The sequence below is a fragment of the Heptranchias perlo genome, chromosome 2, assembly GCF_035084215.1.
Source record: "Heptranchias perlo isolate sHepPer1 chromosome 2, sHepPer1.hap1, whole genome shotgun sequence".
NCBI classification, from domain to species: domain Eukaryota; kingdom Metazoa; phylum Chordata; class Chondrichthyes; order Hexanchiformes; family Hexanchidae; genus Heptranchias; species Heptranchias perlo.
In genome coordinates, this window is record NC_090326.1 from 103,597,434 (window position 1) to 103,612,373 (window position 14,940).

Consider the following 14,940-nt stretch of genomic DNA (forward strand, 5'->3'; position numbering starts at 1 on the left):
ATAAGAAAGAATGCTACAATTACCTTTGCAACTCTATTAAGGAAGAAAGAGCAGCTCAATTTCCTGTTCTTTATTCAGAAACTGCTGTAGGAAAGTGCATTAGCATGGATGTCAGGTCAAGACATGACTCAGCTCAGACATGATATTCCCCATAAGCATGTTGGCCTGCCAACATTTACTGCCTTAGCTTGCATAAGAACATAAGACTATCCAGTGTCCACAGAAAAATAATCCAACAAGGAGACAACTTCAGGCAGAGGGGGATAGGAGAGAAAATTGGTAGAAAAATGATCTCTGGAAATGAGAGGTCCATCATGTTTCTTTTCCCCCTGCTGGAGCCACCCAGTAGCTGATGATCCTCCAACAAATGGGTCACTTGCACAAAGGAAACAAAATTAAATTAATGGAGATCAAAAGTGTCTGAAGATCTGAACTAAGAAGTTGTAAATGAGTAAGTTTGCATTAATGTTTATTTCTAATAAACAGAATATATCAGTCCCTTATTTATACAAAAATACCTGAAGTGTTACAGTTAAGTTCACAAGCCTTACAGCTATTTACATCAAGAAGCAAAGCATATTATGAATACAGATTTTCATTTAAAAAGTTAATACCTTCAAGCATTCCCTGAAAAAAGGTTTGCTGTATTCTATTTCATAGTCATCAGTTTTTGCATTGTATCAAATTTAATCTGTGATAAGCAAATCCTACCACTGGAAAAGGTGCATTGATTGGTCAAATTGTCAGTTATATCTTCATGCAGAAAAAATGAGGAAAAGACCCATACAAATTGAAGCACATAACCTATTTTCAGTTTGATGGGGTAATTAGCTTGCTGTTAAATGTAGACACGCAAGTCAATGTAGATGTTAATAACCAAAAATGTTTGGTATATCCTTCTTAAGTCAAATATGATATGCTACAGCGTGATTTTTTTTCTTCACAGGCCAAGAAAAAAAATCAACAGGCTTCATCAACCCTGAGAGTCCCCTTTTACTGTACATTCATATCACAAATACAAAAATAAAATATCAGTCATTGGCTTCCGTATTGACAGCCGGCTGAACCCTTTGGGCCCAGTCAAATTGAAGACCCTGCCAGAATTTCAGTAGAGGAACTCAGTCAAGCTGATAATAAGAATATAATTAATAGTATATGCATATTATCTGCTGAACTAATGGATAAGACTAATTGGTGAGTAATTATTGAGTGTTCAAACCATCAGACACCACACATAAGGCATCCTAAACACCTTTTCCGCCTCTAAATTTAAATATAATTTACATTCATAAATATGCAAAAAAGATGCAATACTGATTTTAAAAATTCTGGCTAAATACATTTACAGATAATGTATCTGGAACCCTGTTTCAAAAATATTCATCAGAAAACTTCTGGAATATCTTTTTTGGACCTAGTGATATGTTGTTCAATTCAAATGCCCCAAGACTTCAGACTTTTCTGTCCTTCAGGCCAGCATTGGAGTGTGGAGCAGTTTATGCAAATTATTACAGAAGCGCGCATGTATATTCTTGTGTGGAGGTACATTAGGCAACCTTTTCTTAGATGGGGGCACTTTGCGACAGATACAACACAGCAGAAAAAACATGAAAACCATTTACTTGTAATGAAGGCAAGTATACAATGCTCAAACTCAAATCAAAACCTCACCTTCAATAAGATGACAGGTTTTGAAGGAAAATCAATAGAACAAATACTAACTGAAATTGTAATTTGCAAACTATAGTGTTCTACTTCTACACATTCTCTTAAAACAGGGCTGTCTTAATAGTTGTTTCATTAGAATTGCATTTGAAAACCAATTTGGTACTTTTACAGTGCTGTATTATCTGAAATCTATGAGTTTGTAAATATCTTATCAAATATCACAACATCCCTATTTTAAAAATGGGTTTAGTACATTTTGAAATCATCTGCTTTATAGTGCTTGTGTGCAATCTAAATAATAAGGTTTTATTGCTGTGAGCTAATGACAAAAAGTCACTAACCTGTACAACATGAATGATCATGATCATCAGGACTAGACAACATAACTCCCTAGCAGACAAAACACTGTCGTAAACCAAATCCACTTTGTAGTTAAACAAATCCACTTTGTAGTTAAACATTTGGTCAAATCTCAGCAGAGTGGAAACGGTATCTAGTGCTGTGGAGCAAATTCTCGAAAGACAAGATTAAGCCCGAATAGTCAGGCTACTTATTAGATACTTGTCAAAGATCTGCACAAGTAGTCCAGGAGTGTTGGAACAAATGTTCACTCTGGGCATTAGTGAACTGGCGGTTGCCGATCGGCCACCCATATTACACTCCATCTGATTTTCCTTTCCAATGAAGTCAATGAAGGGTGTATAACGGGCGGCCAATTAGCAACTGCCAGTTTTCCACCTGCGCCCAAAGTAAAACTTACCCCCTAGTGTCTAGATCCAGTTATTAAATATGTCACCATTTCAGTAAACTCCTGAAAGTACTTAAAAATTATTTAACTTTAATGCATCATAGATTCAAAACTAGATTTAAACACATTAGTTCACAGCAGTAAAATGTACTGGATCTGCATTCTTGCTCTACCCGTTCTCTATCTAACTTTGGACAGTGAATGATGAGAATGTGGACATTGCAACTGGCTGTACGTTAGTTTCCAAAAGCAGTCATACGATTTGTGCTTTTCATTCATGATGTCTACACTTGAACATTACTGACAATACGCTGCATTCAGGAATTAAAAGAAACATTAAGTGCTGTAGAAAATTAAATGTCTCTTCAGCAATAAGGTAATGTCTATTTTCCTTTCTTTGAATGAGCAAATTAGCTGTCCATTTAAAAATACAAAGTTACTTCTCTTCAATTCAAATACAGTATGAAGATTACTCCAGAGCAGGTGTAATGGTCATTTTTTGTTGTTGTAATAAACATTATGTATTTGTGGTTCATCTTGAAGATTTTTTCAATTGATTGTACAAAGTGACTATTGAAACTTGCAAATACTTCATTGCTCAGTCCATCTTTTCTTCTGTATCACCACATATCTTGTGAAAAGAAGTTAGTCTTAATTTATTTAGTCTTTAATTTATGCTTTTATTGGATGTCACGATTCTGTTGAAGAATGCAGTTCTTTTTCTCCAAAAGACTCCAGAGTTGATGTAGAGAATCAGGTACCAATTCCAGTCTGTTATAGTTAAATCAAATCAGTAAACAAAGATCAACGGTCATAAGGAAATCTGGGCACAGTAATGCTTTAGTTTGCAAGGAAGGATTCCTCGGTTCAGTTGATAAAATTCAACAAGCTGGATAAGATCAGTAAATCTGGTATTGCCATCATCCAGACTGAAGACAAGCTGTCCATTATCTTCACACTAAGAAAGAAAGTCAAATGAATGAGAAAGTATAACATGCAATAAATATTGTAGAAACCATAAATGATTAAAACTGGCACCACACAAATATAACCATTGTGATTTATGTACAAGATTAGACAGGTACATTTTATTTGTTACAAGAGACCACTGAATCCAATTTACAGAAGACATTTGTTAACTAAACTATAGACTCTTATTGAACATTTTAGTATTCCACTACACTTGAACACTCTTCATTCAGTAATATGATCAGATATCATAACACATAAAATAAGGTCAACTTTGTCAGTATGATTCAATATAGATTTAGCATTAAATGTGGTATGTCTCAGAAGTTGCAACTGATTCCCTAAAGATAATGAACCAAAACACCACAATATTTAATAGTCAGCACAGGTCCTCAATTCAGTCGATCTCTCATTCTCCAATAGCACAGGAACTAAAGAGCATTTAATCGCCTCAAGACTGTCCCCCCTCCCCAGGCTAAAGTAGAATGTGTCAGATCACACCCCCCCACCAGAAATTGAAAGCAGGCACTCCCAAACAATCAACAAGGCTCAAAGTACAATTGAGCCCCTCCTTGGTGATGCTAAAAATCACATCGCTGGAACCCCCATCCCTGATAAAATTAGCTCACAGGCCCATACCCCATCAATGATGCAAAATGCACTGTCACCCCCTCCCTCCTGCACCTCCCTTTTCTTCCCCACCCCCCCTCCCTTTCCACTGGCTCACCTTTCCTTTCCCCTCATCTCACCTCCACCATCTTTCCACTTCCATCCCTTCCCCAATTCTCCCCTCCCATTCATTCCCTTCTCTCCCATCCCCTATACTCCCCTCCATACCATACCCCCACCTGCACTCCCCACCCTTCTCTCCCATCCCCAGTCCCTCGCCGCATCCTTAATTTTCTCCCTGCTTCACCCTGCCCCAAGTTCCCCTTCATCCTCACCCTCTCTACCCTCCCATCTTCTACCCTCATTTATCTCCTCCTGTCCCTTCTCATAATCTCCCCATTTCTTTCCCCCTCATCTCCTCTCCCTTATCCTCTCTACTTCCCTTCCCCCCCATTTCTTCTCTCCCCTCTTTCCTCCCTCATACCCCTTCACATTGGTTCAATTATCTCCCCGCCCTCTAACCTTGCTTGACCTAGAAATTACCCTTGGTCTTGACTGCCTGTATGCAATTCCAGGGGAGATCAAATAGTAAACTTAAAGCAGCAAAAACTGACCATATTAAACAAATTGTACTATGATTATCTTTTTCTGAGGAATGTTGTGATGATAAATGTTACTTGGTGCCCTGGGGGATTTTCCTTTGTTAGGAGTTGAGTAGGCACCTCATCATTAGTTAATACACCTACAGTACTTGTCACAGTTACAAATAGCTGGAATTTTATATTAGCGTTATTGATCAGAACTACCCAAAGCATTTGCCAGTAAAGGTCTAACTTATGAATTATTTATGGCTTATAAAAGAAGATAGCATAATCCATAACATTTAGAAATACAATCAAGAACTTACTGGTAATATCTGGAAGTGCCTGATCTTCTGCTGACAGTACAATGTTAGCACAAATGTCTTTGGGTTACTCTGACTATCTCTCAAAAGAAATAACCTGCATGAACAAAATCAAAATCATAACTACTGTTAAAATTGTAGGTACAATTTTACTATAACCAGCACTGAAAAACAAAACAGAAATTTGCCCAGTGAACAATGGAGGGCAGAAGACAGGGCAACAAATGTCCCATTTGATGATGCTGTCCCTTCTGAGCTAAGGAACACCCTCAAATCTAAGGCACATGTCCAAAATATCTTGGTAGAGGTGGTCAAGTAATTGAATGCAGTTTCTCATGCCTGTAGGTTGTGGGGGTAAACGAGGAAGAAGTACGCAGGGTTCAGGAATATTGTCATGGTTAGACTACTTAGAATGAGTCAGTTGAATTTTGTTATTTTTAAAATTTTTTTTTTAAAAACTCCAAATATTTTTGGGTTCAGCATCTCAAACCATTCATGAAGGTGAACCCTTGCCCTCTATGTTTCATGGTATGCTTTCACTTGCTCAGATATCTAGGAAAATTTATAGCATGCCCAGTGATCAAAAGAGAATCCTCTTCACTTTATTTCGGCTTACTGATTTTATCAAGTGCCCTTCGGTGATCTTCATCGACTTCAGTAGGCGGAAGAATAACACATGACTTAGACTGCAACTGCCAAACAATTGTGATAAAAGAACAAGTGAACAGTTAATTATTTTTTTCCTCACCACCCACGAAAGGCTCTCTTGCCTCACTATATTTCTCTGAAGGTTTCAGACAGACTCTTGAATTTGAACCAGATGGGCTGAGATTTACCTTTGAAAAAATTATTGTGATAAAGCAAATTTAATAACTATCTGTTGAACTCCAAAACAGCTGCCAAAAATATATACTCAAACCAGCCTCATAAAATGCTTGCATTTAAATTTAATAGCTTGGCCCCTCCTGTGGGCACTTTGTTCAGACAAATGACTGATTGCAAATAAGTTTAAAAAAAGCTAAATCATTGTCTCTTCTGTTAAGTGAAACTCATTTTTAACCCCATGACAGAATTAGGTTAATACCAATGCCTACTCGAAGTACATGGCCATAGGATACATGCCACGATGAGTTTACTCTCAACTTAAGTGAAGTATCACTGAGGTAGCATGTCCAGCACTCAGGCAACCTGTAGTGTTCTCACACTTCATCAGCTTCTAATGTCACACATAAATCTTGCAAGTTGTGTTCCAAAAGCAAGCTGCCGACACAAACTACTTGCATGCTGCATTTTCATGGACAAGATGGCATTTAGGCTGGGCGCTTGGGTGACACTGTCTCTGCTCTTCCAAATTCCAGGATCCACACTGTTTGCATCTGCTTATAGGAAACAGTTAAAAATGAAGACTGAAACAAATGCATATTGGGAGGGGACATCCCAACTACTGTCCCCTCACTTGATTAGAGGATGTGGAGATGCCGGTGATGGACTGGGGTTAACAATTGTAAACAATTTTACAACACCAAGTTATAGTCCAACGTTGGACTATAACTTGGTGTTGTAAAATTGTTTACAATTGATTAGAGGACACTGACTTCGAAATCACTGGGGCTGGAGGTTATAAGAAAGTGAGGCAGGGAGTGCTTGGAAACTACAGCTAGAATTGTGTTCTCATTCATCTTCCTCCACCTACTCAACAACAGTCATACACTGCACAAAAGCAGTATGGCACACCTTCACTGCTGTTGGAAGGAATTTTTTTTTTTACTGCTACGACTCCAATACATGTTCCTCTTCTGTTTCTATAGGAGTTTCCCAAAATGATGGCTCAGTCCAGAATGACAATTAAAAGCTAGCACTTCACAGCAGTCCAGATTACTCACTCCACCTCATGCAGGCACCACCTCAGGTGGTTTTAGCAAGTCAGAATGAAGAGAGGGAAGTATAGGGGGGCAGTGGAAGAACAGAAACCAACTGGCCAGAGGGACAACATGAGGCTTTCCTGAGCTGCTATGGTTGGGGATTAGGCCTGCACATAGAGAAAACTCATACATCTAAGTACCAGCACATTGCACTAACATTTGATAATGTACAAAGTATACTGCAAAGTCTTTCAGCAAATGTGAAGATGCTCACAACCAACATATGTGCAATGGCATACTGACTGTTTTAGAGAACTGCAGATCACCATGGAGTGCACGGGAACTCCACAGTCATCTGGACCAGCCACATAAATACTGTGGCTATAAGAGCAGGTCAGAGGCTGGGTATTCTGTGGCGAGTCACTCATTTCATAACCCCCCAAAGCCTTTCCAACATTTACAAGGTACAAGTCAGGAGTGTGATGGAATACTCTTCACTTGCCTGGATGAGTGCAGCTCCAACAACACTCAAGAAGCTCGACACCATCCAAGACAAAGCCGCTTGACTGGCACCCCATCCACCACCCTAAACATTCATTCCCTTCACCACCGGCGCACTTTAGCTGCAGTGTGTACCATCCACAGGATGCACTGCAGCAACTCACCAAGGCTTCTTTGACAGCACCGCCCAAACACGCGACCTCTACCACCTAGAAGGACAAGTGCAGCAGACACATGGGAACAACACCACCTTCACGTTCCCCAAGTCACACACCATCCCAATTTGGAAATATATCGCCGTTCCTTCATCGTTGCTGAGTCAAAATCCTGGAACTCCCTATCTAACAGCACTGTGGGAGAACCTTCACCACACGGACTGCAGTGGTTCAAGGTGGCGGCTCACCACCACCTTCTCAAGGGCAATTAGGGATGGGCAATAAATGCTGGCCTTGCCAGCGACACCACATCCCTTCAACGAATAAAAAAAGTCAAGCCCAGTTGCATTTTCTCTTCAATCATCTGACTGGAGCTATCAAGACCTGAGGCTCCAATTTACAGGAGTTTCTCATGGAAGGGTTGAATAGGCTGGGAGATTGGATTGAGGGAAACATGATTCAGGGTTCAATGCTGGATAGCAATCTCTTCCTCTGCAGGTCCCCGGATACCTGCAGAACCAGGTAACCACAACAGTATCATGAGGGTATCAGTAGTTGACATCTCGTGATCCAGCACGAAGAGGTAGAGAATGACTTCCATTACAGGAAATTTATTGGTCGGCGTAGTCCCATCATTTGCCTGTGGATGTGATAAAATGCTATAAAAATGCAACTTTCTTTTTAGACGGCAATGGTCAACATAGTATTTACTGGGTCGTTTCATTGTGCATTGGACAGCTTAGGCACTTAGGTAAATAAATGGACATTGAGAAACTGGCACATTAGACTTCCTAACAACAACTCAGTTTCATCTTCTATTTCTCAAGCCTCCTGGTTCTCTGCCAATGGTAGCAGTTCAGCGAATTTGTCCCTCTTCGTCAAGGTAACTGCTGTTTGTATGGCAAAGTTATGAAGATACAACATGCTATGATTTTGGAAATTTTGGTCAGACTATACTGCAGGATACATCATCAGCTGAACCTGTTTTAACACGCCAGTTGTTGGATCCACAAGAATTTTGGCGGAGACCAAAGTTGCAGCTAGATGCAATATTAAGGTGAAAAAACCAGGGAGAAAGAGTGGGATAAATAAGCAAAAAAAAGCTAAATTAAAGGCTACAAGTAACGCAACAGTAAATACTCCACAAAACTAAAGAACAAACCTCAACTGCAAAAGGAAATACTACAATAATCAGAATCCAGTACTTAATGGCTAAGACGTGCATTCCCTCCAGTGTACATTTGAGGTAAATATGCAAAGCCGGGAGCACATTCCCAGAGAAAACGAAGGGGCACCGTGATCATAGCTATTATATATAAATAAATATATTCATTTGCATTTCAACTTTTTGAGGTTGGCAGACTGTGACTGGTGGGGTGCCACAGGGATCGGTGCTTGGGCCCCAGCAATTCACAATCTATATCAATGATTTGGATGAGGGGACCAAATATAGTATTTCCAAGTTTGCTGATGATACAAAACTAGGTGGGAATGTGAGTTGTGAGGAGGATGCAAAGGGATATAGACAGGCTAAGTGAGTGGGCAAGAACATGGAAGATGGAATATAATGTGGAAAAATGTGAAGTTATCCACTTTGGTAGGAAAAACAGCAATGCAGAGTATTTTTTAAATGGTCAGAGATTGGGAAATGTTGATGTTCAAAGGGACCTGGGTGTCCTTGTACATGAGTCACTGAAAGCTAACATACAGGTGCAGCAAGCAATTAGGAAGGTAAATGGTCTGTTGGCCTTTATTACAAGCAGATTTGAGTATATGAGTAAAGACGTCTTATTGCAATTATATAGGACCTTGGTGAGACTGCACCTGGAATAGTGTGTACAATTTTGGTCTCCTTACCTAAGGAAGGATATACTTGCCATAGAGGGAGTGCAACGAAGGTTCACCAGACTGATTCCTGGGATGGCGGGATTGTTGTATGAGGAGAGATTGAGTAGACTAGGCCTGTATTCTCTAGAGTTTAGAAGAATGAGAGGTGATCTCATTGAAACATACAAAATTCTTACAGGGCTCAACAGGGTATATGCAAGGAGGATGTTTCCCCTGGCTGGGGAGTCCAGAACCAGGGATCAGAGTCTCAGAATAAAGGGTAGGCCATTTAGGACTGAGATAAGGAGAAATTTCTTCACTCAGAGGATGGTGAATCTTTGGAATTCTCTACCCCAGAGTGGTGTGTCATTGAGTACATTCAAAACAGAGATCGAAAGATTTCTAGATATTAAAGACATCAAGGGATATGGGGATGGTGCAGGAAAATGGTGTTGAGGTGGATCACCAGCCATGATCTTGTTGAATGGCAGAGCAGGCTTGAGGGGCCGGATGGCCTACTCCTGTTCCTATTTCTTATGTTCCTATTTGGAGCATTGAAAAGGTTTGCATATCTGTGCCCATTTTTGTTTTTACTGCCATGAGATCATGCGCTATATGAGTCAGGTGAGGAACAAGTGTATGGCCTACTTTCCCGATACTACAGCCTCCCATTCGCCCAATCAGCGTTTTCATTACTGATAACAGATTGGAAGATCTATCTTTGAAAGCCATTAGAAAAAGAAAAATTAATAGAATGCTTAAAGAATAAAAGAACTACATTTTCAATAGGTTTGTGCAAATTATGCAAAAAAAATGTTTCTATAGAATTACTGATGTTCAATAACTTTCTGAAATGTTTGCTTTTTATTGATAACATAATATATGGACACAAATTGTCAAATGCAGTTCTTTTGGGTTGCACAACTGTAAATATTTTTTCCTTGTATTTCTCCTTACCCATCCACAGGCCCCTGCTTTTCGATCATACTATGAGCCTCTTTTCGAGAGATGCGTCCGTGAAACCATGGTTGAGTCCTGTGAATAGCTGGATATTTATACAAATTAGTGACAGAGGTTTCAAGTTTCAAACTTTCAGTGGGGTTTCCAATAATAAATAGGTTAATAAACTGAAATTTTTAATTTACATGCAACTTACTGTGACCGAGTGTGGGGGGATGTAAAGGACTTGAACTACCCAAGGTATTCATCCGTTGACTACGTTTCTATAGGTAAAACCATTTGAATAGAAACATCACTGTCATTGTATCATTACAAAATGCTTTATTTTAACATTTGAATATTAACAGTACTTCAATACATCATATTGAAAGGCTATGAGCCCTTTCAGCTGGTTCAGTGGGCAAAGTATGCGGAACTGAATCACACAGAACAGTAAGGTCTCAAGTTCGATCCTTAGTACATCAATCCTAAATTTGCCAAACTAACCTTGAATGGTAGTGGGGCAATTAAGTGACCGTAGCATCCCAAGGTGATAAAAATAAAAAAACACTAGCCATGAATCACTGCTAGAAGCATGTATATGTGGAGAGGATGAGGCCTCAATGGTTGAATGGCTCACTACCACTCACTTCTCATGCTCACTCAAGAAACAGCACTTGGAAGTGGTGCCACAGAGATTCTACCATAAGTAAGGATGAAACCTCGGGAGAGAAAAAAAATCAAAATATTACATTGTATTGTGATGAGTATAAAAATCAGAAGAATTCCACACTAGAATTTGAGTCAACAGTAACTGGCAACCAGTGTAATTTCTCCCACTCTAATAAAGATGATTGCCCACCAATCTAGTCTGATGTATACGCTGAATACTGTAATTTAAATAACATGGTGTGGAAACATGCTTGGCAGCAAACGTTAGGTTGAATTCTTTGGTAAACTGTTTGATACTAGCTGATGAAGGATTCTGTAGAGCTCGGTCCAGTAGACCACCTCGGGACTTACTCTGTACTCCAGTTCAGGCAGTGCATTGATACTGAAGTAACCTTATCAACATTGCTCTTATGGACCACTCAGTTTAGCAATATTGCCCTTCAAAACTTCTTCATGGTGTTGATGATGGTTTTATTAATCCTTGGAAAAGTTTCAGCAGATGAAGGAGGAGGTTTGTCTGAAACCTGTTTTGGATGACCAAGTTGAACTAGGAGTGTCTTGTATTGGTGTCACTTGGTATCTGTGACTGTGACCACGGTGCATTGTCACTCATTGATCTCTCTGGAATCTTTGACATGGTTGATCACATCATCCTCCTCCAACACCTCATCTACATTGCCCAACCTGATACAACTACCCTTGCTTGATTCCACGCTTACTTATATAATCATAGCCAAAGATGCTCTAGCAATGGCTTCTCTCCCACCCCCATACCATCACCTCCAGAGTTGCCCAGGACGTGTTGTTGGACCCCTTTTTCTCATCCACATGATGCCCCTTGGTGACATCATCCACATATAGGCTTCTGAGACATAGCTCTACCTCTCCATCCCTCCACTGTTGCTAGTCTAACTGCTAGTTAGACATCCAATTTTGGATGATCCATAATTTTCTCCAGCTAAACATTAGCAAGACTGAAGCCATTGGCTTCAGCACCTGGCACAAACTCTGTATCCTCACCACTGACTTCATCGTCTCTTCAACCACCGTTTCAGGCTGAATCAGACTGTTCGCAACTTCGCTGTTGCATTCGACTCCAAGTTGAACGTCTGACCCACATCCTCTCAGTCGCAATGACCGCCTACTTGCGCCTGTAACATCTCCTCATCCGCCCCTACCTAAGTACATCTTCCAATCTTATTGAAGAATGAGGAGGCCACATACAGCTTGGAAATTAAGAGTCTAAATGGGGTAGAGGAGCAAAGGGATCTCGGGGTACAGATACACAAATCACTAAAAGTAGCAACGCAGGTTATTAAGGCTATAAACAAGGTAAACCAAGCACTGGGGTTCATTTCTACAGGGATAGAATTGAAAACCAGAGAAACCTGTATGGAACCTTGGTTAGACTACTGTGCAAATTTCTGGTCTCCGTATTATAAAAAGGATATAGAGGCATTGGAGAAGGTGCAAAAAAGATTCATGAGGATAATACCAGAACTGAGAAGACACAACTATCAGGAAAGGCTGAACAGGCTGGGGCTCTTTTCTCTAGAAAGGAGAAGACTGATCAAGGTCTTCAAGATAATGAAAGTGTTTGATAGGCTAGACATAGAGAAAATGATTCCACTTGTGGGGGAATCCAAAACAAGAGGTCATAAACATAAGATAGTCACTAATAAATGCAATAGGCAATCCAGGAAAAACTTCTTTATCCAGAGTGGAAAGAATGTAGAACACACTACCACAAGGAGTAGTTGAGGCAAAGAGCATAGATGCATTTAAGGAGAAGCTAGATAAACACAGGAGGGACAAAGGAATAGAAGGGTATGCTGATAGGGTTCAATGAAGTTGGAGGAGGCTCGTGTGGAGCATAAACCAGTTGGGCCGAATGGCCTGTCTGTACTGTAGTTTTGATGTAACAAACTCTCGTTCATGCCTTTATCACCTCCAGACTTGATTATTCCACTGCTTTCTTAGTCAGCTTCCCATTCTCCAACCTCCATAAACCTCAGCTCATCCAACTCTACTCCCTGTATCCTCTCTCAACACCAAGTCCCACATACCCATCAACCCTGTCCTTGCTGACCTACAGCGGGTTCTGGTTCAAATTTAAAATGACCATCCTGGTGTTTAAATCCGTCCATTGTCTCGCCCCTACCCATCTCTCAAACCTCTTTCAGCCCAAGACCTCCCCACAAACCCTGGTCATCTGATTCCAGCCTCCTGCAAATCATCTATCTCTTTGCCCCACCATAATGGCAATGCTTTCAGAAGCATCATTTGACACTTTTCCAGTAAATTGCAGAACATTCTCAATGAAAGGTACAACTTTTTTACGAATATGGTCTTAGAAAGAATGTAATATAGTCCTACATGCAGCAACAGTGTTGAGAAAAAGATTCTCGTGAAAGCAAATAATACTGTGCTAAGTAAAAAAGGTGGCAACCTTATATAGTAGAGTATAAAAGATATAACCACTCAATTCTACACATTTTTTTGGCTACACCATCTTTGCGATTTTTTTCAATTATATTGGCTGGTTATTCATAGTATATGGAATGCAACAAATGAAGACAATGTTGAGCTGGTGATATTTCAAATAGCCAGACTTTTTGAAACATCTCAGAAAACTCCAAATAGAAAAAAAATTGTGAATTTATTTACCCTCCATGTTTGACCTTCTTCCATAGCTGCACTTTGGGCCTCTGCAGGATTTTCAATGACTCGACCTGTGCGTCCAGAGAAGTCCATAGCTACCAAGGAATTTTCTGATATGCTTCTCTGAGAAGATTAATGACAAACAAAATATCGAAGTAAATGTTTCAATGAACACTGCAAATACCTTTTTAAAAAGGGAGATGGTTCAGGTACAGTCTAGGCACATTCCCACGAGGCAGAAAGGTAGGGCAACTAAAGCCAGAGCTCCCTGGATGACAAAAGAGATAGTGACACAGAAAAAAAGGGGCATATGACAGATGTCAGGTTGATAACACAAGTGAGAACGAGGCAGAATATAGAAAGTTCAGAGGGGAAGTGAAAAAGGAAATAAGAGGGGCAAAGAAAGAGTATGAGAATAGACTGGCAGCCAACATAAAAGGGAATCCAGAAGTCTTCTACAGGCATGTAAACAGTAAACGGGTAATAAGAGGAGAGGTGGAACTGATTAGGGACCATAAAGGAGATCTACTCATGGAGGCAGAGGGGATGGCCGAGGTACTAAATGAGTACTTTGCATCTGTCTTTACCAAGGAAGATGATGCTGCCAGGGTCTCAGTAAAGGAAGATATAGTTGAGATACTGGATGGGCTAAAAATTGATAGAGGTACTTGAAAGGCTAGCTGTACTTAAAGTAGATAAGTCACCCGGTCCAGATGGGATGCATCCTACGTTGCTGAGGGAAGTAAGGGTGAAAATTACAGAGATACTGGCCATAACCTTCCAAACATCTGTAGATACAGGGGTGGTGCCAGAGTACTGGAGAATTGCAAATCTTATTCCCTTGTTCAAAAAAGTGTACGGATAAACCCAGCAACTATAGGCCAGTTTAACCTCAGTGGTGGGGAAACTTTTAGAAACGACAATCCGTGACAGGGTTAACAGTCACTTGGACGAGTGTGGCTTGATTCGGGAAAGCTAGCACGGATTTGTTAAAGGCCAATCATGTTTAACTAACCTGATAGAGTTTTTTGATGAGGTAACAGAGAGGGTAGATGAGGGCAATGCAGTTGATGTGGTGTATATGGACTTTCAAAAGGCGTTTGATAAAGTACCGCATGGTAGACTTATTATCAAGATTGCGGCCCATGGATTAAAAGGGGCAGTAGTGACATGGATACAGAATTGGCTAAGGGACAGGAAACAGAGTAGCGGTAAATGGTTGTTTTTTGGACTGGAGGGAGGTGTATAATGGTGTGCCCCAGGGGTTGGTACTGGGACCACTGCTTTTCTTGATATATATTAACGACTTGGATGTACAAGGCACAATTTCAAAATCTGCAGATGACACAAAACTTAGAAGGGTAGTAAGCAGTGAAGAGGGTAGTGATAGACTTCAAGAGAATATAGGCAGGCTGGTGGCATGGG

The 14,940-nt window shown here is 40.3% G+C and overlaps 1 protein-coding gene across 8 annotated transcripts in view; it reads right to left on the reverse strand.

Annotated features, from left to right (window-relative positions):
- Positions 1–452: 452 nt before the first annotated feature.
- LOC137341797 (growth factor receptor-bound protein 10-like) overlaps positions 453–14,940 on the reverse strand; it is a 222,462-nt gene continuing 207,974 nt past the window's right edge. For 7 of the 8 annotated variants that reach the window (XM_068005323.1, XM_068005332.1, XM_068005309.1 and 4 more), the window contains 5 exons: positions 13,522–13,638; positions 10,400–10,466; positions 10,201–10,288; positions 4,902–4,995; positions 453–3,374 (listed from right to left, as the gene is read on the reverse strand). In XM_068005323.1, coding sequence (XP_067861424.1) covers positions 3,228–3,374; positions 4,902–4,995; positions 10,201–10,288; positions 10,400–10,466; positions 13,522–13,638 — 513 coding nt within the window. In that variant the 3' untranslated portion in view covers positions 453–3,227. The other variant, XM_068005340.1, reaches the window with a different exon arrangement.